General features: G+C 45.7%; 1 protein-coding gene and 1 long non-coding RNA gene across 6 annotated transcripts in view; both read left to right on the top strand.

Annotated features, from left to right (window-relative positions):
* The first annotated feature begins 11256 nt into the window (after positions 1 to 11256).
* The window catches only part of TRAFD1 (TRAF-type zinc finger domain containing 1), a 28761-nt gene continuing 12634 nt past the window's right edge, over positions 11257 to 27383 (top strand). The window contains exons 1-5 of one of the 5 annotated variants that reach the window (XM_028828950.2): positions 11257 to 11315; positions 11782 to 11846; positions 16602 to 16660; positions 21438 to 21573; positions 21713 to 21766. In XM_028828950.2, the coding sequence (XP_028684783.1) occupies positions 16614 to 16660; positions 21438 to 21573; positions 21713 to 21766 (237 nt within the window). In that variant the 5' untranslated portion in view covers positions 11257 to 11315; positions 11782 to 11846; positions 16602 to 16613. 5 annotated transcript variants of the gene reach the window in all.
* LOC144333080 (uncharacterized) lies at positions 23128 to 27062 on the top strand. Its single transcript, XR_013401432.1, has 2 exons — positions 23128 to 23770; positions 26734 to 27062. It is a non-coding gene; the product is annotated as an uncharacterized LOC144333080 (long non-coding RNA).

The raw sequence follows: 27383 nt of genomic DNA on the forward strand, positions 1-27383 counted from the left end.
CTGGAGTGTGAGGCGGGAGGATTGTTTGATCCAGTCAGAAGTTTGATGCTGCAGTGGGCTATGATCCTTTCTCAAAATAAATAAATAAATAAAGCCACATTCATTAAGACTGTGGAGAAATAGCATAAGGATAAACAGGTAGATGTGTAGAACAGAGAGCCCAGAAATAGATTCTATACATACAGTCACTTGATTTATGACAAAGACCCAAGTGAAATTCAATGGAGAAAAGATTTTTCTCCCAGTAAATGGAACCATAGGTTATGTTTTTATTTATTTATTCGGTCTGTTTGTGAGGCAAGGTCTCACTCTGTCACCCAAGCTAGAGTGCAGTCACACAATCACAGCTCACTGCAGCCTTGAACTCCTGGGCTCAAGCAATCCTCCTCCCTCGGTCTCCCGAGTAGCTGGGACTACAAACACACACCAGAATGCCCAGCTAATTTTTTTACTTTTTTTTTTTTTTGTAGAGGCAGGGGTCTTGCTATGTTACCCAGGCTGGTCTTAAACTCCTGGGCTCAAGCAATCCTCCCACTTTTGCCTTCCAAAATGCTGGAATTATATATAGGTGCGAGCCACTGTGCCTGGTCTCACACCTTAGGCGTTGTTAGGGGAGAGAACTGAGTAAGGGCTTTTCCTGGGAAATCAGACTGAAACAAAGTGATCCTAAGTCTCCTCCTCTAAACACTAGCAGGGTCCCTGCAGGTGTCTGAGGGATGAAGCTGCCCGGAGAAGGGAGCGGTGGCCCCTGGGAACTCTGCCTGGCAACCAGGCAGCCTGGAAAACGTCCCAGCATGCTCTGAGGCCTCTGGTCCAATCCCAGTCCTCCTTATGAATATGTATGAGTCCCCAGATGTCAGCTGCATCTCTGAGCCTCTTCCTCCCTGCTCAACCCCCCCCCCCCGCCCACTGCTCCCCTCCCCACACAAACCTCCCTCACCCTTCCTCTTCTTGATAACTGGCAACATCTCGCTCCTCGCTTCAGAACTGATGAAATAATGTGAACATTTCAGGGCCTGAGGACATATCCACAGAGTGTTTCAGGGCCTGTCGCTTTGATTAGGAAACTGGCTTTTAGCAGTGGTTTCACAAATATTTCTCCAGTTAGAGATGAATGTATTTGTGACTATGTGCCAAAAAAAAAAGAAGAAAAAAAAAAATTAAATCAGATGAATGTCTAAAGCCCGTCTTGGAAGACCAAACTCCAACTAGAAAATAAAAGTGCGTGGTGTCCTTCTGTGGCAGACACTGTCCTTTGCTCTTGCTTCCCTAATAGCTCCCTCCCTGGTTACTCCCCTGTTACTCCCTGGTTACTTCCCCTCCCAGTGTGTCAGTTATCTAAGCCTCTCTGAGTAATCAGATGTCCAGCTAATGAGTGAGTGCCTGAGTCACCCTGGGGCCACTGAAAAATAAAAAAAGATGGAATTTCCAAAACTTGTATGTAGAAATTAAAAGACTGGCCAGGCGCGGTGGCTCAAGCCTGTAATCCCAGCACTTTGGGAGGCCGAGACGGGCGGATCACGAGGTCGGGAGATCGAGACCATCCTGGTTAACACGGTGAAACCCCGTCTCTACTAAAAAATACAAAAAACTAGCCGGGCGAGGTGGCGGGCGCCTGTAGTCCCAGCTACTCGGGAGGCTGAGGCAGGAGAATGGCGTGAACCCGGGAGGCGGAGCTTGCAGTGAGCTGAGATCCGGCCACTGCACTCCAGCCTGGGTGACAGCGCGAGACTCCGTCTCAAAAAAAAAAAAAAAAAAAAAAAAAAGAAATTAAAAGACTGTATTGTTTTGTTTTTTAAGCCAGAGCCAGCACAGTGGCTTACACCTGTAATCCCAGCACTTTTTTTTTTTTTTTTGAGACAGAGTTTCGCTATTTTTGCCCAGGCTGGAGTGCAATGGTGCGATCTCAGCTCACTGCAACCTCTGCCTCCCAGGTTCAAGCGATTCTCCTGCCTCAGCCTCCCGAGTAGCTGGGATTACAGGCATGCGCCACCACCCCGGCTAATTTTGTATTTTTAGGAGAGACGGGGTTTCTCCATGTTAGTCAGGCTGGTCTTGAACTCCTGACCTCAGGTGATCCACCTGCCTCAGCCTCCCAAAGTGCTAGGATTACAGGCATGAGCCACTGTGCCTGGCTATCCCAGCACTTTAAGAGGCTGAGGTGGGAGAATCATTTGAGACTAGGAGGTGAAGGCTGCCGTGAGCTGTGATTGTTGTCACTGCATTCTAGCCTGGGTGAGACCTTGCCTCAAAAAAAATTTTTTTTAATTAAAAAAAAAAAAAAGCCAGGGGCCGGGTGCGATGGCTCATGCCTGTAATCCCAGCACTTTGGGAGGCCAAGGTGGGCGGATCGCGAGGTCAAGAGATTGACACCATCCTGGTCAACATGGTGAAATCTTGTCTCTACTAAAAATACAAAAATTAGCTGGGCATGGTGGCGTGCACCTGTAGTCCCAGCTATTCGGGAGGCTGAGGCAGGAGAATCACTTGAACCCGGGAGGAGTAGGTTTCTGTGAGCCAAGATCATACCAGTGCACTCCAGTCTGGCAACAGAGCAAGACTTCGTCTCAAAAAAAAAAAAAAAAAAAAAAGCCAGGGCTAAATAAATATTAATAACTCATGAGAGCTAGAGATATTTATGTACACATGGATGACTGGAACTTTAATAACCAAAAGCCAAATAAAGGCAAACTCTATAGCCCATTCCAGTAATTCTACTCCTGGGTGTATACCTAATAGAAATTAAGATCATACCTAACCAAGAACAAGAATATTCATACTTGGCTGAAACTAGAAACAAGCCAAATGTTCATTAACTGGAGAATGGGCTAATAAATTGTGAAGCTGTGAAGATATTCACAATTTATTAAGAACACTACACGAGAATGAAAAGGAATGAACTAAGGTTATATGCAATGACATGGGTGAATATAACATTCAAGATATTGCCTGAAAGAAGTCGTACACAAAATAGTATATATTGCATCATTCTATCTGTTCCTACAGAATAGAACAAGCAAAACTATTCCTTTTTTTTTAATTTGTTTTTTGAGATGGAGTCTCGCTCTGTCACCCAGACTGGAGTGCAGTGGTATGATCTCGGCTCACTGCAACCTCTGCCTTGCAGGTTCAAGCGATTCTTCGGCCTCAAACTAACAAGTAGCTGAGCCTACAGGCATGCACCACTACGCCCGGCTAATTTTTGTATTTTCAGTACCGATGGGGTTTCACCATGTTGGCCAGGCTGGTTTCAAACTCCTGACCTCGTGATCTGCCGGCCTCGGCCTCCCAAAGTGCTGGGATAATAGGCATGAGGCACCGTGCCTGGCCGGGAATTTTCTATTTATTGATCTGAGTAATGGTAACAGGGGTGTATACAAATACAAAACTCTATAGGCCGGGCGCGGTGGCTCAAGCCTGTAATCCCAGCACTTTGGGAGGCCGAGACGGGCGGATCACGAGGTCAGGAGATCAAGACCACCCTGGCTAACACAGTGAAACCCCGTCTCTACTAAAAATACAAAAACTTAGCTGGGCGAGGTGGCAGGCGCCTGTAGTCCCAGCTACTCGGGAGGCTGAGGCAGGAGAATGGCGTAAACCCGGGAGGCGGAGCTTGCAGTGAGCTGAGATCCAGCCACTGCACTCCAGCCTGGGTGACAGAGCGAGACTCCGTCTCAAAAAAAAAAAAAAAAAAAACAAATACAAAACTCCACTCCTAGGTGAAATTTCTCCTAGAGAAATGAAAACATACATCCATGCAGGCTGGGTGTGGTGGCTCACGCCTGTAATTCCAGCACTTTGGGAGGCTGAGATGGGCAGATCACGAGGTCAGGAGATCAAGACCATCCTGGCTAACACAGTGAACCCCATCTCTACTAAAAATACAAAAAAATTATCCGGGCGTGGTGGCGGGCGCCTGTAGTCCCAGCTACTCAGGAGACTGAGGCAGGAGAATGGCGTGAACCCAGGAGGCGGAGCTTGCAGTGAGCTGAGATTGGGCCACTGCACTCCAGCCTGGGTGACAGAGGGAGACCGGTCTCAAGAAAAAAAAAGAAAAGAAAACATACATCCATGCAAAATTTGTACACGGTTGTGTAGAACAGCATTCTTGGCTGGGCAAGGTGGCTCAAGCTTGTAATTCCAGCATTTTGGGAGGCCAAGGCAGGCAGATTGCTTCAGTCCAAGAGTTCGTGACCAGCCTGGGCAGCATGAGGAAACCCCATCTCTACAAAAGATATGAAAATTAGCCGGATGTGCTGGTGTGTACCTCTAGTTCCAACTACTCCGGAGACTGAGGTTGGAGAATTCCTTGAGCCCGGGAAGCAGGGGTTTCAGTGAGCTGAGACTGTACCACCACTGCACTCCAGCCTGGGTGATCAAGGGAGACTCTGTCTCAGTAAAAAAAAAAAAAAAAAAAATTGAAAGAAAAAGAAAGAAATGAAGTACTGATTAATGCTATAGTATGGATGAACCTTGAAAACATCATGCTAAGTGAAATAAACCATCACAAAAGTCTCCATATTGTATGATTCAATTCATATGAAATGTCCCAAATAGGCAAATCCATGAAGAAAGAAAGCTGATGGGTGATTGTCAGTCCAGGTATGGAGATGAAGGGAGTAAGTGTTAATGGGCACAGTTTATTTTGGGGATGATAAAAATGTCCAGGATCGCCAGGCACGGTGGCTCACATCTGTAATCCTGGCACTTTGGGAGACCAAGGCGGGTGGATCACTTGAGGTCAGGAGTTCCAGACCAGCCTGGCCAATATGGTGAAACCCCGTCTCTACTAAAAATACAAAAATTAGCTGGGCGTGGTGGCAGGCATCTGTAGTCCCAGCTACTCTGCAGGCTGAGGCAGAGGAATCGCTTGAACCCGGGAGGCGGAGGTTGCAGTGAGCTGAGATCGCACCACTGCACTCCAGCCTGGGCGACAGAAGGAGACTCCATCTCAAAAAAAAAAAAAAAAGTCCAGGAACTAGATTGCAGTGATAGTTGCACAAATCTGTGACTATACTAAAAAATCATTGTGAAGTCTATTTTTTTTCTTTTCTTTTTTTTTTTTTTTTTTTTTTGAGACGGAGTCTCAAACTCTGGGAGGCAAAGTCTGCCTCCCAGGTTCAAGCGATTCTGCTGCCTCTGCCTCCCAAGTAGCTGGGATTACAGGTGCCTGCCACCTCATCTGGCTATTTTTTTTTTTTTTTTTTTTTTTTTTTGAGACGGAGTCTCGCTCTGTCACCCAGGCTGGAGTACAGTGGCGCAATCTCTGCTCATTGCAACCTCCGCCTCCCAGGCTCCAGTGTTTCTCCTGCCTCAGCCTCCCAAATCCCTGTATATGGAATTACAGGCATACGACACAATGCCTGGCTAATTTTTGTATTTTTAGTAGAGGCGGGGTTTCACCATGTTGGCCAGGCTGGTCTCAAACTCCTGACCTCAAGTGATTCACCCGCCTTGGCCTCCCAAAGTGCTGGGATTACAGGTATGAGCCACCACGCCCAGCCAAAAACAATTTTTTTTTTTTTTTAGAGGTAAAAGTCTGTTATCCAGGCTGGAGTGCAGTGGTGTGACCATAGCTCACTGCAGCCTTAAAATCCTGGGCTCCATTAATCTTCTCACCTCAGCCTTCCGAACACCTAAGACTACAGGTGCATACACTAATGCCCAGTTAATTGATATCACTTTGAGTAGAGACGAGGTCTCCCTATGTTGCCCAGGCTGATCTTGAACTCCTGCGCTCAAGGGATCCTCCTGCCCCAGCCTCCCAAAGTGCTGGGATTACAGGTGTAAGCTACCATGCCAGGTCCACTTTATTTTTTTTTATTTTTATTTTATTTTTTTTTTTGAGACGGAGTCTCACGCTGTTGCCCAGGCTGGAGTGCAGTGGCGCGATCTCGGCTCACTGCAAGCTCCGCCTCCTGGGTTCACGCCATTCTCCTGCCTCAGCCTCCTGAGTAGCTAGGACTACAGGCGCCCGCCACCGCGCCCGGCTAATTTTTTATATTTTTAGTAGAGACGGGGTTTCACTGTGGTCTCGATCTCCTGACCTTGTGATCCGCCCGCCTCGGCCTCCCAAAGTGCTGGGATTACAGGCTTGAGCCACCGCGCCCGGCCTGCCAGGTCCACTTTAAATGGATGAATTGTCTGATATGTGAATTGTACCTTTGATAAAACTGTTACTGTTATTTAAAAAGTCCTTACACAATATACTTAAGATTTATGCACTTTATGGTGTGTACTTTTACCCCAGTCAAACTTGAAACAAAACAAAATAATAGTTTCCTACCAGAGGTGTCTGAGAAGATGGGCAGAGAAGGAGAAGGTATTTGGGATTGGGTGCTTGTTGGGACGCCAGGGAGCAAGGGACTCACTGCCAAAGTTGCCTCTTGATGCACCCAAAAAAGTGCCAGGAAGATCAACAGGAAGGGCTCTCAAAAGACAGAGGGAGCTAGGGAAGGGCTGAGAGAACTGCAAAGGATGGAATGCTAGAGAGTAGAAAGGAACCCAGTTTGATGAAAACCCAATTTGATGAAAACAGATTTGGTTTTGGCCAAAAACAAAACAAAAAAACACCTTTAAATGTTTATTGTAGGCTGGGCACGGTGGCTTACACCTGTAATCCCAGCACTTTGGGAGGCCGAGGTGGAACACCTGAGATCAGGAGTTTGAGACTGGCCTGACCAACATGGTGAAACCCCATCTTTACTAAAAATACAAAAATTAGCTGAGTGTGGTGGTGCATGCCTGTAATCCCAGCTACTTGGGAGGCTGAGGTGGGAAAATTGCTTGAACCCAGGAGGTAGAGGTTGCAGTGAGCCGAGATCGCACCACTGTACTGAAGGCTGGGTGACAGAACAAGATATTCTGTTTCTTTTTTCCTTCCTTTTTTTTTTTTTTTTTTTTTTTTTTATGAGACAGTTTCGCTCTTGTTGCCTAGGCTAGAGTACAATGGCGTGATCTCGGCTCAACGCAATCACCACCTCCCAGATTCAAGTGATTCTCCCACCTCAGCCTCCCGAGTAGCTGGGATTACAGGCACGCACTACCACACCTGGCTTATTTTGTATTTGTAGTAGAGATGGGGTTTCTTCATGTTGGTCAGGCTGGTCTCGAACTCCCTACCTCAGGTGATCTGCCTGCCTCGGCTTCCCAAAGTGTTGGGATTACAGGTGTGAGCCACTGCACCCAGCCGAGATTCTGTTTCAAAAAAAAAAAAAAAAAAAAGAAGAGTTTATTGTAAAGCAGCACCTTGAAGTAATTCTGCAAGTAGAAATTGAGTGCCTTCCATGTGTCCGGGCTAGGCATGGGGCCAGGAATCTGACTCTAAGCAGCTGCTTGCTGGGAAGTAAAAGTGGGAGGAAGTGAATAGGTTGGCAGCTAGAATGAGGAAAAGCTGCATACTGTCAGGGAAGATCCCTAGCCCTTGAGCAGGGGCTGAGCCTGCAGGAGGCAGAGGACGGTTTAAAACAGGGATGGAGGCATGTTGGGGAATAGAGGAGTTGGGTTGGCTTCTCAGACTAGGTAGTCACAGCTTTGGCTAGAGGAGAGGAATTTCTCTCCCCAAGCCTGGCAGGGCTCTGAGTAGGGCTGAGCTGGGAAGGGTAGGGCAACACCTCTCCCTTTGGGCTTTATCAAAATTCCACTGCAGTGAATGCTAAATCTGCCAGAGCCCAGAAGTGCCATTTAGGCCATGACACCAGAAATCCAGATTCAGTTAATTTAGTGAGTTTTGGGGGATGAGGTTGGGATACTAGGGAATTGGGATAGTGAGGAGGTTGACCTTGAGCAGACATATAAATTTCTAACAAGCCGGCTGGGCGCAGTGGCTCATGCCTGTAATCCTAGCACTTTGGGAGGCCAAGGCAGGAGAATCATTTGAGGTCAGGAGTTCAAGACCAGCCTGACCGACATGGCGAAACCTCATCTCTACTAAAAATGCAAAAAAATAGCCAGGTGTGGTGGTAGGTGCCTACAGTCCCAGCTACTCGGGAGCCTGAGGCAGGAGAATTGCTTGAACCCAGCAGGCGGAGGTTGCAGTGAGCCGAGATCGCGCCACTGCACTCCAGCCTGGGCGAGAGAGTGGGACTTTGTCTCAAAAAAACAAAAAATAAGTAAATAAATTAAAAAAAAATAAATTTCTAACGAGCCCTTTAAAGATTCTGGTGCAAGGAGGTTGGGGGGAACTCCATCTAATCCTCTCATACAGGTGACTCCTGGTAAACCAAGACGCAGCTCTTCCTCTAACCTAATCTAAATCCTTTCTGCTGCCACTGTAATCACCCTGCCTTGCCTGCCTTTTTTGGTCAGGAATAAAATGCTCCTAAACTTTTTTGATTTCTGCTGTTGGATTTAGGCCAGTGAAAATAAGGCGCCCCAGGGGTTAAGTGAAATTTGAGCTTATCATTATTTCCAGTTCATTCTTTGCTACCCTGGACCTTGTTTTCTCCTCCCACTGTGAACTATGAATTTAGAGGAGCTTCTGGGTCACTCAGGCAAGGGAAGACAGCTGTTCCCAGGAGACAGGACTGCCATTCTTCTGTTTATTTATTCAAAATGTGTTTATACCAAGTGGATGACTATGCGGAGCAACTGAAACTCTCCTACACTGCTGTTGGGAACGCTTAGTGGCGCAATCACTTTGGAAAACAGTTTGGCAGTTTCTAAAGTTAAAACATAGACTTACCATATGATCCAGCAATCCCACTTCCAAGTATTTATCTGAGAGAAATAAAACATATATCCCCAAAGACTTGCACAAGAATGTTTACTACTGCTTAAACTAGAATCAATTTTTTTTTTTGAGGCGGAGTCTCACTCTGTCACCCAGACTGGAGTGCAGTGGTGCCATCTCAGCTCACTGAAACCTCCATCTCTCAGGCTCAAGCAATCTTCTCACCTTAGCCTCCCAAGTAGCTGGGACTACACGCATGAGCCACCACCAGTGGCTAACTTTTTGTATTTTTTGTAGAGACAGGATTTTATTATGTTGCCCAGGCTGGTCTGGAAGTCCTGAGCTCAGGCGATCCACCCGCCTCGACCTGCCAAAGTGCTGGGATTGTGAGCCACCACGCCTGGCCAAAAACTAGAACCAGTTCTAATGTTTGTCAGTATAAATTGTGGCATATCCATGTGCTGTGCTACTTGGCACTGAAAAGGAATAGGCTTGATATTATCAACAGCATGGATAAACCTCAAAAACATTATGCTGAGTTAAAACACCTTATTCATAAGAGAACACACTATATGGTTCATTTTTTCTTTATATATACTTAATATATTAATATGCTTAATTCATATTAATACACATTTTTTCTGATTGTTTTTTAATCTTTAATGATTGTGCTTTCTTTTGAACTCCAGTAAGTTTTAACATACAATGTAAAGTGCTTAAGACATAGGTGTGTAGCTTAATAACTATTTACTAATTAATACATCTGTGTTAATCACTTTGCAGATCAAGATATAAATATTTCTAGAAAATCTTTCTTATATCCCCTTGCAGGCTATATACCCTCTGAATGGAACCAGTTACTTACTTCTCTTCTTTAGGTTAGTTTTCCCTGGTTTTGAACTTTATATGTTTGGAATCGCACAAATTATACTGCATATTTAAACTAAATATTTTATTTTGTTATAAATATTGCTTTGAGACGGAGTTTTGATTTTGTTGCCCAGGCTGGAGTGCAGTGGCTCAATCTCGGCTCACTGCAACCTCTACCTCCTGGGTTGAAGGGATTCTCCTGTCTCAGCCTCCCAAGTAGCTAGGATTATAGGCGCCTGCCACCACAGCCAGCTAATTTTTGTATTTTTAGTAGAGATGGGGTTTCACCATGTTGGCCAGGCTGATCTGGAACTCCTGACCTCAGGTGATCCACCAGCCTCGGCCTCCCAAAGTGTTGGGATTACAGGCGTGAGCCACCGCGCCCAGCCCATTAGATGCTTTTCTTGCTTAGTACTAGCTTATGAACATTTTGCTATTATATTATATTATATTATATTATATTATATTATATTACATTATATTATTTTTGAGACAGGGTCTTGCTCTGTTCCCCCAGGCTGGAGTGCAGTGGCATGATCAGGGCTCACTCCAGCCTCTGCCTCCTAGACTCGAGGGATCCTTCCACCTCAGCCTCCCAAGGAGGTGGAACTACAGGTGCGTGCCACCACGCCTGGCTAATTTTTGTATTTTTTTTGTAGAGATACGGTCTCACTATATTGCCCAGGCTGGTCTCTAATTCCTGAGCTCAAGAGATCCACCCGCCTTGCCCTCCATATTTTGCAATTTTTTTTTTTTTTTTTTTTTTTTGAGACGGAGTCTTGCTCTGTCACCCAGGCTGGAGTGCAGTGGCCGGATCTCAGCTCACTGCAAGCTCTGCCTCCCGGGTTTACGCCATTCTCCTGCCTCAGCCTCCCGAGTAGCTGGGACTACAGGCGCCCGCCACCTCGCCCGGCTAGTTTTTTGTATTTTTTAGTAGAGACGGGGTTTCACCGTGTTAGCCGGGATCGTCTCTCGATCTCCTGACCTCGTGATCCGCCCGTCTCGGCCTCCCAAAGTGCTGGGATTACAGGCTTGAGCCACCGCGCCCGGCCCATATTTTGCAATTATAATCTGCAATGGAATCATAATTTTAAATGGCTGTATTGTTTGTAATATGTGCTTGGTAATTATACTTACATAATTATTCTCTCCTTTATTATACACGAGGTAAGAGAAGCTCAGGGAATCCATTCAGGCAGCAAGTGGAGAAACTAGCTCTCAAACCTGCATCTCAGGTTCACTCTTCCACTGCAAAAAAGTAAAGTGCTCAAATATGGTCACAGCCCTGCAGAAGTCTTGCACAAGGGCATTATCATAGCAACAAGAATGACTAATAAGTATTAATGGCTCATGAGAAAAGAAAAAATACCATTAATTATCTCAATATATTAGGCATATTACTAATGTTTGTACAGAATTATTCATGCAAATATTATTAGCCTGTGTCGGGGACAGTTGTTAAACTCAGCAACAGGCTCACAGCTCAGCTCCGTGCCTCTGGTTCCAGATGTGCAGGGGCCAGGGCTTCCAGGGACACGCCCCCGTGGGCCTCCGGGGAGCCAATCGACGCGCAGAAGGCGGGGCCCTGGGAGCGACAACGGTGTTATCCAATGGGTCGACAGCTGGAGCAGCCCCTGGCCAATGGGAGCGCTCCTCCGCGATGGGCGGAAGTGGTGAGGCAGCTCTGAGGGCCGTTGTTCAGTGCGGGGTCTGACAGAGGAGGCTCCGTGTCTGCAGCTAGTGTGTCAACTCAACGTTTCTCCTCTCGTCCCTGGTGAGGTGTAGCGGCGGCACGCGGCTGGAGATTCCCTGAGGCCTCCAGTTTAGGAAGGGTCCGGCATCCCAAGGGAGGGGTGTGTGGGCGTGGGGTCTCTGGGCCCGGGGTAGCGACTGTGAGGAGAGGATGCCCGCGCGGCGGCATCTCTGGCGACTGGAGGAGGCCGCGCTTTCTCCTCAGGGAACCGGCGCCTTGGCAGCCCCCGGCGACGCCGCCCCCTTCGCGGCCTAGGTTGGTCTGGGGAGCCGGGAAGCGGGCGTCGTCCGCAGCGCCTCTGTGGCCACCGCGTCCCGGGCGGAGCTGGGCTCAATGCCGGCCTGGGCCTAGAGCCCGAGCCTCGAGCTGCCGGCCTGGGGGGTCGCGAGTGGCCTAATGCGGCCTCGAGGCCGAAGGACCCGAGTCCGAGCCCGCACTCCGACCCGCTGGTGCTGCGGAAAACTCAGGTGGCCTTCCGCTTTCGCAGCCTCTAAAGTGGGGACCAAGACTTTCACCTCTTAGGATTGTAGTCGGGATTAAAAGATTTTCCCGGTAAGCGTTTGGCAACTGCTATTATTTGAGAAGCCGCTTACTTCTTCACTCCCCATCACCGACCTTGCTGGGGAAGGGGGCGATTGGAAACTACCTTGGGGTATCTGGACCCGGCAGTGGAAGCTACGCTGCCTCGGGCAGAGGGACGGTCCCCTCTGCGGACCAGAGAGATCTAGCCGACGCCCAACGGGCTCCTTATAAGCTTGAAGACTTTTTTCTGTGCCTCGACTCTTCCGTGCATTCGCTCGTTTCCTTGATCCTTTGAAGTATTGTCAGTCTTCTGCCTGAAGAATCTGAGGCCCAGAGAGGTTAAATCTGGCAGAACCAGCCAGAACTTGACCCCCAGAGGGGGACCCTGCAGGCCACCCCCAGTCTCCTTGCATCTAGAAAAGCAAGCACCTGCCACATCTGAGCTCTGGCCTTAGAGTTGGCCATTTAGTGGTCTGGAATAGAGCACACCTGAAATCAGTCGGACAGCCCTCCTTAGTTGCCATTTCGTGAGAGTGAATATCTTTTTTTTTTTTTTTTTGAGATGGAATCACCTTCTGTTGTTCAGGTTGGAGTGCAGTGGCGAGATCTCAGCTCAATGCAACCTCTGCCCCCTGGGTTTAAGTGATTCTCTTGCCTCAGCCTCCTGAGTAGCTGGCATACAGGCGCCCGTCACCACGCCCAGCTAATTTTTGTATTTTTAGTAGAGACTTGGTTTTGCCATGTTGGCCAGGCTGGTCTCGAACCCCAGACCTCCAGTGATCCGCCCACCTCGCCCTCCCAAAGTGCTGGGATTACAGGCGTGACTGCCGCGCCCAGCCCAGAGTGGGTATCTTGAATTATGTCATTCCCTAGTTTAAAGCCCTTCAGTGTTTACCATTGAGCTTGGAATCTAATCCAATATTCTTTCTGTCTTATATGACAAGACCTTGAGTCATTCCCCTTTTTTATTATGTTTTTCCAGGTCTGCCTTTACTTTCTCTTTCTTTTTTTTTTTTTTTTTTTTGTTGTTGAGACAGAGTCTCGCTTTGTCGCCCAGACTGGAGTGCAGTGGCCGGATCTCAGCTCACTGCAAGCTCCGCCTCCCGGGTTCACGCCATTCTCCTGCCTCAGCCTCCCGAGTAGCTGGGACTACAGACGCCCGCCACCTCGCCCGGCTAGGTTTTTGTATTTTTTAGTAGAGACGGGGTTTCACCGTGTTAGCCAGGATGGTCTCGATCTCCTGACCTTGTGATCCGCCCGTCTCGGCCTCCCAAAGTGCTGGGATTACAGGCTTGAGCCACCGCGCCCGGCCCTACTTTCTCTTTCATTGCTTTTAGGCCTTTTGCCCTTTCCACTGCCTGGATGGATTTTCCCCCATTCCCATCCTCCATCTTTGTCTTTTCATGGTTGGCTCTTGTACTTCAGTTCTTACTTTAAATGTCGTCTGCCTAGAAAGTTCTTCTCTGATCACTCTTATCTACCTAAAGTAGATTTGCCTCTACTCCACCCCCATTTATTTGTCTGTATACTTTTCCATCACAATACTCACCTTAAGTTATATGTATTTTTTTGCTTATTGTTTTTCTCTACCACTAAATCGCTTTATCAGATACTATATTTCCTTATTTTGTAAAGTATTTTTAGTGCCAGGGCACAGTGGCACACAGTATGGTCTTCTTTTTCTTTGAGACAGGGTCTCACTTTGTCACCCAGGCTGGAGTGCAGTGGTGTGATCACAACTCACTCACTGTAGCCTTGACCTCCTGGGCTCAAGCCTCCCAAGTAGCTGGGGACTACCTCATCCTCCCACCCCAGCCTCCCAAGTAGCTGAGATTACAGGCATGTGCCACCACACCCACCTAATTTTTTGCCTTTTTTTTTTGAGACAGAGTCTCGCTCTGTTGCCCAGGCTGGAGGGCAGTGGCGTGATCTCAGCTCACTGCAAGCTCTGCCTCCCGGGTTCATGCCATTCTCCTGCCTCAGCTTCCCGAGTAGCTGGGACCACAGGCGCCCGCCACCACGCCCGGCTAATTTTTTGTATTTTTTAGTAGAGAGCGGGTTTCACCGTGTTAGCCAGGATGGTCTCGATCTCCTGACCTTGTGATCCGCCCGTCTCGGTCTCCCAAAGTGCTGGGATTATAGGGGTGAGCCACCACACCAGCTGCTTATTTTTTATAGAGACAAGGTCTTACTATGTTTCCTGGCTGGCCTTCGACTCCTGAGCTTAAGTGATCTACCCACCTCAGCCTTCCAGAGCGCTGGGATTACAGGTGTGAGACACTGCACCTGGCCTACAGTATTGTCCTTTTTTTTTTAATTTTTATTTTTTCGAGACAGAGTCTCACTCTTTTGCCCAGGCTGGAGTGCAGTGGTGCGATCCTGGCTTACTGCAACCTCCACCTCCCGGGTTCAAGCAGTTCTGCTTCAGCCTCCCTAGTAGCTGGGACTACAGGCACCCGGTTAATTTTTGCATTTTTAGTAGAGAGGTGTTTCGCCATGTTGGCCAGGCTGGTCTCGAACTCCTGACCTCAAGTGATCCGCCCACCTCGGCCTCCCAAAGTGCTGGGGTTACAGGCGTGAGCCACCGGGCCCAGCCCCAAAGTATTGTCCTAATTAAGCTTGTTGAACAAATGACTAAATACATGTTTTGAAAAGTGGCAACTCACTTGATAATGCCAAAACCATTAAAGAACCCTATTGGGGGCAGGATTTAAGACCATTTTTGTATCATGGAAAGGAATAATCTAAACTAAACAATGGTAGTAAAGTTGCCAGTGCTTTGCTTTCTGCATTGACATCTTGTTTAAAAAGCAGGAGAAACTTTATAGTGAAGAAATTTGGCAGACACCATATCAACTATGTGATCATGGTTTACATCAATAGTAAAATAAGACTGTTGACATCATGTACCTTCTGATATAAGGCACTGAGACGAGCATAACATGATTTCTATGGTGTTCTTGCCAAAAATGTGTAACCTGAATTTAATCATGAGAAAATATCAGACAAACCCAAATTGAAGGACATTATATAAAATAGCTGGCTGGGCATGGTGGCTCATACCTGTAATCCTAGCACTTTGGGAGGCCAAGGCTGGTGGATTATCTGAGGTCAGGAGTTCAAGACCATCCTGCTCAACATGGTGAAACCCCGTCTCTACTGAAAATACAAAAATTAGCTGGGCATGGTGGCACATACCTGTGGTCCCAGCTACTCGGGGGGCTGCGGTGGAGGTTGCAGTGAGCCGAGATCACACCACTGCACTCCAGCCTAGGCAACAGAGCGAGACTCTGTTTAAAAAAAAAAAAAAAAAAGAAGCCAGTATGCTTAACAAGGTCATGAAAGAGAAAGAAAGACTGAAGAACTCTCCCAGATCAAAGGAAATTAAGTACAAGTAACTGCTAAATGCAATGTGTGATCCTAGATTGAATGCTGGACCAGAAAAAGGGTGGGATGGTGATTTTTTTTTTTTTTTTTTTTTTTTGAGACAGGGTCTCACTCTGTCACCCAGGCTAGGGTGCGGTGATACAATCACTGCTCACTGCAGCCTTGACCTCCTGGGCTTAAGTGATCTTCCCATCTCAGCCTTCTGAGTGGCTGGGACCACAGGTGTGCGCCACCACGTCTGGCTAATTTTTAAATTGTTTGTAGAGAAGGGGTTTCACCATATTGCCCAGGCTGATCTTAAACTCCTGGGTTCAAGCAATCCTCCTAGCTTAGCCTCCCAAAGTTCTGGGATTACAGGCATGAGCCGCTGTGCCTGGCTTGTTGGTGAAATTTGAATAAATTCTATAGATTAGTTACTAGTATTGTATTAGTGTTAATTTCCTGTATTTGATAATTTTACTATTGTTATTTATGATGCTTTTAGGGTAATTGGATGAAATCTCTGAGGGATGTTATTTTATTTTTATTTATTTATTTATTTTTGAGACAGAGTCTCACTCTGTCGCCAGGCTGGAGTGCAGTGGCACGAACTCCACTCACTGCAACTTCTTACTCCCTGGTTAAAGCGATTCTCCTGCCTCAGCCTCTAGAGTAGTTGGGATTACAGGCACGCGCCACCTCGCCCAGCTAATTTTTGTATTTTTAGTAGAGATGGGGTTTCACCATGTTGGCTAGGATGGTCTTGATCTCCTGACCTTGTGATCTGCCTGCCTCGGCCTCCCTAAGTGCTGGGATTACAGGTGTGAGCCACCGCACCTGGCCAGGATATTATTATTATTTTTGAGAAAGGGTCTCACTCTGTCACCCAGGCTGGAGTGCAGTGGCATGATCATGGCTCTCCGCAGCCTTGAACTCCTGGGCTTAAGCATTCCTCTTGCGCATTCCTCCTGCCTCAGCCTCTTGAGTAGCTGGGACTACAGGCACACATCACCATGCCTGGGTAATTTTTTTTTTTTTGTATTTTTTGTAGACGTGGGGTTTCCCCAGGTTGTGGCCAGGTTGGTCTTGAACTCCTGGGCTCAAGTGATCCACCCGCCTCGGCCTCCCAAAGTACTGATTATAGGCATGAGATTATAGGCATGAGCCACTGTCCCCAGCCTAGTAAAAGTATTTTATTTTATTATTTTTATTTTTTAAAAGTCCGTTATCCAATAAAATTATTTTAAATTGATAATTTTAAAATAAGAAAATCTCAAGGGGCTGGATATTGAATAAAATGCTTTAACATGCAGGTTTGGGTGACATTTTCTGTATACTAGTTTTTTATTTTGTTTTTTGCATGTCATCTTGAAAGCAGAAATGAAAGAGAAAGTTCATGTCTTCCTTTGTGGTTTTCAGGAAGAGCTAAAGATGGCTGAATTTCTAGATGACCAGGAAACTCGACTGTGTGACAACTGGTAAGACATTAAATCTAAGAAATGTTAGTGGAATGAGGACAGTCAAGCTTAATCACTACCATTTCCTGATTTAAAAACTCTTAGTGAAGACTGACACAGTCTTGAATGTTAAGTTTTTTATTTTGGTGTTTATAACCCACATGAATTACAAGAAAGAGCATCTTTTTCCTGATGAAATGAAACTAGTTGTAAAGTTAGTAATCAGCTGGTTCCTGTTGGGGATTTCCTAAGAACTTAACTTGGTATCTTGGTGCTATACAAGTGCTCTTACTGTAAGCTGACAAAAAAAGCAAAGCAGAACTGTCTGCTATGTTTATTACTTTATTTTCCTTCACTGGGTACTTCTTTCACAATGTGCTATGTTTACCTTAGCAAACTGTGGTAGAAAGAGATGTGGAATAACAAAAATAGTTTGACTCATTGGTAGAATATTTGAGTCAAATAACATTTTTGTTGTCGTTGTTGTCTTTTTCTTTCTTCTCAGCCTAACTTTGGCAGAATTAGGATATAATTAGAGCAAGAGCTGGTTACAATATTCTTTACCTGCTTGGAATTAAGATTTCATCTCATTGAAGGTGTCTTGCCATATTGTAGGGTATTTCTGCTATGCCACTATCACTTTCTACCATTTCATAAGCTATTTTAGGTTTTTTTGAATTTTATATGTATAGCTACTGAAACATAAGAAAACAGACACACTGGTTTTTAGCGTTAGTTAAGATACACCTGTTTTATCAGTCTACTCCAATTAGGAGGAATCTCAAGCCTAGGACAATATATAAATAACTATGCTAAGAGAGTTAAAGGGTGAGTTAATGGAAAGCTAGTGAAAAACAAGGCTATTCAAAGCCAAAGAAATTAAAGAAAAAAGCAAATTAGCATAGAAGGCTGACTAAACCTGTAAAGAATTAATTTCTGGTTGTTTGTGTTTAGTGTTTGGAAAGCTCTTGGGAATTTTCCTGGAAGCTTTGGTTTGCCTTTCAGCTATTTATATCTAAATGAAATTTCACCTCTAATTTGCTAGCCCTTCCTTGAGACTTTTAGCAGTTTTATCTGGATACGGAATTGTGCGCCCATTTATCTCACTTAAAACATCTTCATTTTATCTGAAGGTAGGAAGAAAGCATATTAGTACTTCATCTGGTTGGAATGTTTGGTAGGAATATGTTGGCAGTTAAATTTTAAAAGAAAAAAACAGCAGGCAACTATTTTATATAATTGTTGCAAATATCTTATTTTAGCATTTCCTAAGAGGTGAATATGTGGACTAGTAAATGCTTTGTGGTCTTACCTGACAGCTGCTTTCGATTCTTGCTTTTTCATATTATGATGGTGTGGTCCTTAATATTTTTTGTTTTAATTCTAAAGTTTTAGGGGCCTTGTGTATGTAGTATGTCGACAAGTTATCCTGAACAGCCTTGTAAAGTAAATGCTAGACATTTAGTGTCTCCATATTTGCCATTAAAATAAAATTATTGCCAAAATTATGAAAAAGGAACCCAGGTTTTCTACACCCTAAGCAGTAATTGCTGGCTTTAATTTTCTTTTTTTTTTTTTTTTTTTTTGAGACGGAGTCTCGCTGTGTCTCCCAGGCTGGAGTGCAGTGGCGTGATCTCGGCTCACTGCAAGCTCCGCCTCCCGGGTTCACGCCATTCTCCCGCCTCAGGCTCCCAAGTAGCTGAGACTACAGGTGCCCGCCACCACGCCCGGCTAGTTTTTTTTTTTGTATTTTTAGTAGAGACGGGGTTTCACTATGTTAGCCAGGATAGTCTCGATCTCCTGACCTCGTGATCCACCCGCCTCGGCCTCCCAAAGTGCTGGGATTACAGGCTTGAGCCACCGCGCCCGGCCAGCTGGCTTTAATTTTCATGGCATTTGTACATACATGATTTGCAATCACAATATAACATTGCTTCTTCCACTTTGTTGGTGTACTATATGTAACTTAGATATTCCTTTCTTGCTTAGGTATTTTTAATGACTTTCATTTTTTACCATTCTATGATACTCTAATGAAAATATTCATACATAATCCCAAGAGGAGGATTATTGTGTTACAGAGTATATAATTTTATGGTCCTAGAAATGCATTTTCAGACTGTTTTTAGATAGTTTATTCTACCACCAGTAATGTATTAAACTATTAGTTTCACAACATCTTTAAAAAGTTGGGATTTATTATTTTAACTAAATTAATTCAAAATGAGTAGTTTCCTTAGAAAGCTAGAAATTTGAGAGAAATATGGGAAGTTAAATCTGTCAGTAATTTACCTCTTTATCCATTTGAGTTTTCTTCCCATCTCTCACGGTTGATTGTTCTGTCACCTTCCAGTGCCGCTTTGAGAGCTGCCTTGGGGTCCCCAGCTTGATAATTCCACCATTGGATGAAAATGAATTGCACTGCCTTGGTGTCTTGGTCTTTCAGTTTGGAAGAATGACTATAAGCTGGAGGCACATCATTTATTCTACTTCGAAATGTTTTTTAGACAATGTCTGAATATTAAAGGTTATTAAAAGAGAAATAAACTATTATTTAGTGTGGGAGAGAGTTCTTCTAGTATTCAGCTCCAGAGGCAAAATATGATCTTAAATAATGTGTTTTATGACTATCTGTATTGATCCTGTTCCGTATTTTATTTTTCTGAATTATTGTTATAGGTACCTTCTTTAATGTCTTTAGCTGGTCAAATTGGAATTTTACAATGGTCCTATCCAAATAAGTAAAAGTAAGGCCTTTGAATAGAATGTACCTTTAGTTCGAGTGTGTGTCTAATCTTTTCATGTTTAAATGGTCTTATTCTTTCATGTAAGATTATCACTTTACTTCCTTAATTTGTGTAGCTTAGATATGTTCTTTGGACCACTAAACTAAGTGAGAATGGGAAAATTAAGTGGAGACACCAGACTGGTGGAGGAAAGGGTTCAGGATTTGATTTTTGTGCAGCTTTGAAGTGAAGTTTCTACCAACCCAGCCAGAGAGCATGTTCCTGTAGTCAGGAAGCATCCAGCCTGCTTTGAAAGGCATGTGAGGCATACAGGAGACAATTTCTCCTTCCCCTTTGACTATCCCAAAGCTGGCATCTTCTCCTTTTGGTTTGACTTTTCATGGAATAAAAGCCAATGAAATTTAACTACTTAAAACTGAGGAAAAATCAGTGGTAGGGTATTTTTTCACTTGTTTTTATTGTTGTTTTGGTTTGTTTTCTGTTTTAAAATAATCCTAGGCCGGGCGCGGTGGCTCACGCCTGTAATCCCAGCACTTTGGGAGGCCGAGGCGGGCGGATCACAAGGTCAGGAGATCGAGACCACGGTGAAACCCCGTCTCTACTAAAAATACAAAAAATTAGCCGAGCGCGGTGGCGGGCGCCTGTAGTCCCAGCTACTCAGGAGGCTGAGGCAGGAGAATAGCGTAAACCCAGGAGGCGGAGCTTGCAGTGAGCCGAGATCGCGCCACTGCACTCCAGCCTGGGCGACAGAGCGAGACTCCGTCTCAAAAAACAAAAAAAACCAAAAAAAACAAACAAACAAAAATAAAATAATCCTGGAGCGTATCACTCTGCTTTGGGACATGGATGGTTTTGGAATAGCCTAGCTCCACTCTTTTTGGCATCTGACTTCATGTTGTGATCAGCTCTGACTTTGAGAAAGTAAGGCTGAGCTTTTAGAGGTAGTAGTGCATAGCACTGGTAACTCAGAATGTTGCACAGAAGAGTCAGCCTTCAGGATTTAGTTCTTTTTTTTTTTTTTTTGATACGGAATCTTGCTGTTGCCCAGGCTGGAGTGCAGTGGCACAATCTCAACTTTCTGCAACCTCCGCCTCCTGGGTTCAAGTGATTCTCCTGCTTCAGCTGCCCAAGTAGTTGGGGTTACAGGCGCCCGCCACCACACCCCATTAATTTTTTATATTTTTGGTAAAAGCGGGGTTTCACCATATTGGCTAGGCTGGTCTTGAACTCCTAACTTCTAGTGATCCACCTGCCTCAGCCTCTCAATGTGCTGGGATTACAGGTGTGAGCCACTGCACCTGGACAGGATTTAGTTTAGTTTAGTTTAGTTTTTTTTTTTTTGAGACAGAGTTTCACTCCTGTTGCCCAGGCTGGAGTGCAATGGCACGATCTAGGCTCACTGCAACCTCCGCCTCCTCGGTTCAAGCGATTCTCCTGCCTCAGCCTCCTGAGTAGCTGAGATTACAGGCATGTGCCACCACACCTGGCTAATTTTGTATTTTTAGTAGAGACAGGGTTTCTGCATTTGGTCAGGTTGGTCTTGAACTCCCGACCTCAGGTGATCCGCCCTCCTCGGCCCCTCAAAGTGCTGGGATTACAGGTGTGAGCCACTGCGCCTGGCCAGTTCTTTTTTTTTTTTTTTTACAGTAACTTCTGCGTCCCAGGTTCAAGTGATTCTCCTGCCTCAGCCTCCCGAGTAGCTGGGATTACAGGTGCCTGCCATCACGCCTGGCTAATTTTTGTATTTTTAGTAGAGACGGGGTTTCACAATATTGGCCAGGTTGGTCTCGAACAGCTGACCTTAGGTGATCCGCCTGCCTCGGTTTCCCAGAGTGCTGGGATTACAGGTGTGAGCCACCGTGCCCGGCCAGGATTTAGTTCTTGAAAAGCAGGATTGGTAATAATCATGAGTTTGTAGGCTAGGTATTCACTAAAGATAAATAATGGAGACTAAAGATTGGACAGGACAGATTTCCATGTGATGCCACTGTGCAAGAAAAGGCATAGATTAGTCAGTAATGCTTGCCTTTTTCTTTGTTCTATTTCTGTAGCAAAAAAGAAATTCCTGTGTTTAACTTTACCATCCATGAGATCCACTGTCAAAGGAACATTGGTATGTGTCCTATCTGCAAGGAACCATTTCCCAAATCTGACATGGAGACTCACATGGCTGCAGAACACTGTCAGGTGAGCCACCAAGTACCCAAATGTTTATACATGTGTTACACTTGCTGTTGTTCATAAATGTATTTTGTTTGCTATTGTGCAATAGCAAATGAGCATATTGTCACAAAGCCAATTTATTGATTCTCACTTCTTATGCTAGGTGACCTGCAAATGTAACAAGAAGTTGGAGAAGAGACTGTTAAAGAAGCATGAGGTTAGTCTTGTTGCTCCATGGAGTGAGTTACTGTGGTCCCAGTCCTACGGAGATTACAGACCCACATGCAGAGCAGAAAGCCAGTCTGGTTGAGTGTTAGTTCTCCACGAGCTCACATGCATACTGTTTCTCAAAGCCTGTTTGAGGCCTTGACTTTGTGACTGCTGCCTGATTCGGCTACCTGGCTGTTGGAACTCCCTTGTGTATGTTGAGACTCCCGAAGTCTTTCCCTTTGGAACTGAGTCTATCATTTCTGCTGGGGGTTAGTTATTGGCAGTCTCACTGAATATGAAGCCAGCCCTGGAGTTGCCAGTATGGGATAACCTCTTTAGCACACAGCCTGCCTTGCAAGCTGTCATTTCATTTTAAATTCTTTGGTTTTTTTTTTGTTTTTTTTTCCGAGACAGAGTCTTGTTCTGTTGCCCAGGCTGGAGTGCAGTGGTGCAATCTCAGCTCACTGCAAACTCTGCCTCCCAGGTTCAAGCAATTCTCCTGCCTCGATCTCCCGAGTAGCTGGGATTACAGGCGTCCGCCACCACACCTGGCTAATTTTTGTTTCTTTAGTAGAGATGGGATTTCACCATGTTGGCCAGGCTGGTCTCAAACTCCTGACCTTGTGATCTACCCATCTCAGCCTCCCAAAGTGCTGGGATTACAGGCGTGAGCCACCACACCCAGCCTCATTTTAAATTCTTGAACACTTGGATAACATGCTACTTAACCTAAGAAATTCCTCAGCATTTGGTGAGAGAGAATAGAGTATCATTTGCTTGCTAGTTGAGATAAAACTGGCAGAAGGTTTTTTTTTTTTTTTTTTTTTTTTTTGAGACGGAGTCTCGCTGTGTCTCCCAGGCTGGAGTGCAGTGGCGTGATCTCGGCTCACTGCAAGCTCCGCCTCCTGGGTTCACGCCATTCTCCCGCCTCAGCCTCCCAAGTAGCTGAGACTACAAGTGCCCGCCACCACGCCCGACTAGTTTTTTTTGTATTTTTAGTAGAGACGGGGTTTCACCATGTTAGCCAGGATAGTCTCGATCTCCTGACCTCGTGATCCACCCGCCTCGGCCTCCCAAAGTGCTGGGATTACAGGCTTGAGCCACCGCACCCGGCCCTTTTTTTTTTTTTTAAAATAGAGACAGGGTTGGCGGGGTGGGGTGGCTCACGCCTATAATCCCAGCACTTTGGGAGGCTGAGGTGGGCGAATCACTTGAGGTCAGGAGTTCGAGACCAGCCTGGCCAACACGGTGAAACCCTGTCCCTATTAAAAATACAACAATTAGCTGGATGTGGAGGTGCATGCTACTTGGGAGGCTGAGGCACGAGAATCGCTTGAACCCGGGAGGCAGAGGTTGCAGTGAGCCGAGGTCGCGCCACTGCATTCCAGCCTGGATGACAGGGTGAGTCTACGTCTCAAAAAAAAACCCCCAAAAATAGAGACAGGGTCTTGCTGTGTTGCACAGGTTGCTCTTGAACTCCTGGGCTCAAGTGATCCTCCTGCCTCAGCCTCCCAAAGTACTAGGATTACAGGCATGAGCCACTGTACTCAGCCCAAAGTTTTTTTGTCTTTTTTTTGAGATGGAGTCTTGCTCCTGTCATGGAGGCTGGAGTGTGGTGGTGCGATCTTGGCTCACTGCAACCTCCACCTCCCAGGTTCAAGCGATTCTCCTTCCTCAGCTTCCCAAGTAGCTGGGATTACAGGTGTGCTCCACCATGCCTGGCTAATTTTTTTTGTATTTTTAGTAGAGATGGAATTTTGCCATGTTGGCCAGGGTGATCTCGAACTCCTGACCTTGGGTGATCCAACTGCCTTGACCTCTCACAGTGTTGGGATTACAGGCGTGAGCCACCATGCCCTGTCATTTTTCTTTTTTTTTTTAATTAAAAACCTTTTTTAAGAGACAGAGTCTCACTCTGTCACCCAGGCTAGCATGCAGTGGCATGATCATAACTCACTGCAGCCTCAAATTCCCGGGCTCAAATGATCTACCTGCATAGGTGGGACTACAGGTATAGGCCACTATGCCTGGCTAATTTTATTTATTTTTGTTTTTCATAGAGTTGGGGGTCTTGCTATGTTGCCCAGGCTAGTCTCGAACTCTTGGCCTCAAGTGATCTTCCCTTGGCTTTCCCAAGTGCTGAGATCACAGGCGTGAGCTATGGCACCTGGCCAAAACTGGCCAACGTTGAAAGAGTATATTAATTCACCAATTTAAAAATCCAGTCAGGTGCAGTGGCTGACACCTGTAATCCTAGCACTTTGGGAGGCTGAGGCGGGTGGATCATGGGGTCAGGAGTTCGAGACCAGCCTGGCCAACATGGTGAAACCCCGTCTCTACTAAAAATACAAAATTAGCTGGGCATGGGACGCGTGCCTGTAATCCCAGCTACTCGGAAGGCTGAGGCAGGAAAATTGCTTGAACTTGGGAGGAGGAGGTTGTAGTGAGCCGAGATCGTACCACTGCATTCCAACCTGGGTGACAGGGTGAAACTCCATCTAAAACAAACAAACAAACAAAAAAACGGGCTCACCATGTTTTCAAGTGTTGACATAAACTAATAGTCAAAAGCACCACTCAATCTTTTATAATGCAACTGAAATCAGTGCTGTACCCCTTCAAGGAACCATGTGACAGTATGTTCAGTTGAGCTAAAGTTCCTTGCAGGAACAGTTGCTGGCAGAAAGGCTGTGTCTATAGCCTATGTGGAACCAAGGACAGTTTTCCCATTCAGTAGGGAGCATCCCGCAGCCTTGATCTTCAGCATTTCTTGGCCGGGAGTGGTGGCTCATGCCTATAATCCCAGCACTTTGGGAGGCTGAGGCGGGTGGATCACGAGGTCAGGAGATCGAGACCATCCTGGCTAACACAGTGAAACCCCATCTCTACTGAAAATATAAAAAATTAGCTGGGCGTGGTGGCGGGCGCCTGTAGTCCCAGCTACTCAGGAGGCTGAGGTAGGAGAACGGCGTGAACCCGGGAGGCGGAGCTTGCAGTGAGCCAAGATTGTGCCATTGCACTCCAGCCTGGGAGACAAAGTGAGACTCCGTCTAAAAAAATAAATAAAAATCCAAACAGCTGTTTATATGGTAGTTATGCAAGAGTGGATATACATATGTTAAAATTCACCAAGGTATATACTTACAGATTTGTGCATTTCATTCTATGTGCCTCAAACTGTAACAACTTAATTTTATTAATTTATAATTAAATTACCCTTAAATTAAAGGTAATTCATAGTGGGCTACAGTGACTCACTCACGCCTGTAATCCTAGCACTTTGGGAGGCCAAGGCGAGAGGATTGCTTAAACCAAGGAGTTCAAGACCAGTCTAGGCAATATCGTGAGACCCCTATCTCTACAAAAAACTAAAAAATTAGCTGGACATCGTGGTCCATTCCTGTAGTCTCAACTGCTCGAGGGGCTGAGATACAATATTGTTTGAGCCTGGAGGTTGAGGCTACAGTGAGTCCTGTTTGCGCCACTGCATTCCAGCCTGGGCGACAAAGGGAGACCCTGTCTCAAAAAAATAAAAATAAAAAGGTAGGCCAGGCGCAGTGACTCACACCTATAATCCCAGCACTATGGGAGGCAGAGGCGGGCAGATCACTTGAGGTCAGCAGTTCAAGACCAGCCTGATCAACATGGTGAAATCCCGTCTCTACTAAAAATACAGAAATTAGCCAGGCATGGTGCTGCATGCCGTAATTCCAGCTATTCGGGAGGCTGAGGCAGGATAATTGCTTGAACCTGTGAGGCAGAGGTTGCAGTGAGCCAACATCACACCACTATATTCCAGCCTGGGCAACAGAGTGAGACTGTCTCAAAAAAAAAAAAAAAAAAATGGCTGGGCGTGGTAGCTCATGCCTATAATCCCAGCACTTTGGGAGGCCGAGGTGGGCAGATCACATGAGGTCAAGAGTTTAAAACCAGACTGGCCAACGTGGTGAAACTCCATCTCTACTAAAAATACAAAAATTAGCTAGGTGTGGTGGTGGGTGCCTTTAATCCCAGCTACTTGGGAGGCTGAGGCAGGAGAATTGCTTGAACCCAGGAGGCGGAGGTTGCAGTGAGTCGAAATCATGCCATTGTACTCCAGCCTAGGCAACAGGAGCGAAACGCCATCTCAAAAAAAAAAAAAAAAAAAAAAAATTGAAGTTCTATTCTAAATGCTACTCCAACATTTTCAGCACTGTTTATATATGCATGAACTATCTCTTGCAGGAAACACAATAAATTGATAAAAAGGCCTTAGGTAGCTGAGGAACAGGGAAGAAGAGACAAGATTTTTACATATATCCTTTTTGGGCTTTAAAATTGTATACCAGCTGGGCACAGTGGCTCACGCCTGTAATCCCAGCACTTTGGGAGGCCAGGGCAGGAGGACTGCTTGAGCCTAAGAGTTTGAGATCAATCTGGGCAACATAAGGAGACCCTTGTCTCTACAAAATAAAAATAAAACAAAAAACCTAGCTAGGCATGATGGCACGTGCCTGTGGTTCCCAGCTACTTGGGAGGCCGAGGTGGGAGGATCACTTGAGCCCAGGAGGTCAAGGCTTGCAGTAAGCCATGATCGCACCATTGCACTCCAGCCTGGGTGACACTGAGATCCTGTCTCAAAAAATAAAAGAAAAATTAAAATTAAAAAATAAAATTTGATACTATGTAGATGTAATGCCAATTCAGAAGTTTTTTTTCAAAAGCTTTTTTTTTTTTTTTTTCGTCCCCACTCTGTCACCTAGGCTGGACTGCAGTGGTGTGATCCCAGCTCACTGCAACCTCTGCCTCCTGGATTCAAGCAATTCTCCTACCTCAGCCTCCCAAGTAGCTGGACCTATAGGTGAATGCCACCACACCTTGCTAATTTTTGTATTTTTAGTAGAGTAGGGTTTCACCATGTTGGTCAGGCTGGTCTCAAACTCCTGACCTCAGGTGATCTGCCTGCCTTAGCCTCCCAGAGTGCTGGGATTACAGGTGTGGGTCACTGTGCCTGGCCCCCAAATCTCTTTTATTGGATAAATAACATGTATTTGCCAGGAGTAGTGGCTTACACCACTTGAGGCTGGGAGTTTGAGACCAACTTGGCTAATGTGGTGAAACCCCTTCTGTGCTAAAAATGTAGCTGGGTGTGGTGGCACACACCTGTGGTCCCAAGCAACTCAGGAAGCTGAGGCACAAGAATTGCTTGAACCCGAGAGGTGGAGGTTACAGTGAGCCGAAATTGCACCATGCACACCACTCTGTCATTGGGCGACAGCGATACTCTGTCTCAAAAAAATAATAATAATAAATAAAAAATAAAACCTGTGCTGAATACAAATATGAAGGTTAGAGAAACCTGTGTCTTTCTAAAATGCAGGTTCTTTTCCTCATTATTAGGTAGTTAAGACTGAATTGGAGTAGTTGGTAGGGGACAGGGACATTGGAGCTTTGACAAACATCTGAATTGCTATGATTCTTGTTATTTGCTCCTGGGCTTCTCTGGCTGGTTTTAGATTACTTAGTAATGTGTGCACAAAACGATATGATAGTCAGGATGGCTGAGTAGTGGACTCCCTCTAATATTTTATTTTCCTTTATAGAACATTGTGGCAGGAACGAAAGGGGAAGCTGTGACTCTTAAA

The sequence above is a fragment of the Macaca mulatta genome, chromosome 11 (genome assembly GCF_049350105.2).
Source record: "Macaca mulatta isolate MMU2019108-1 chromosome 11, T2T-MMU8v2.0, whole genome shotgun sequence".
In the NCBI taxonomy this organism is placed as follows: Eukaryota; Metazoa; Chordata; class Mammalia; order Primates; family Cercopithecidae; genus Macaca; species Macaca mulatta.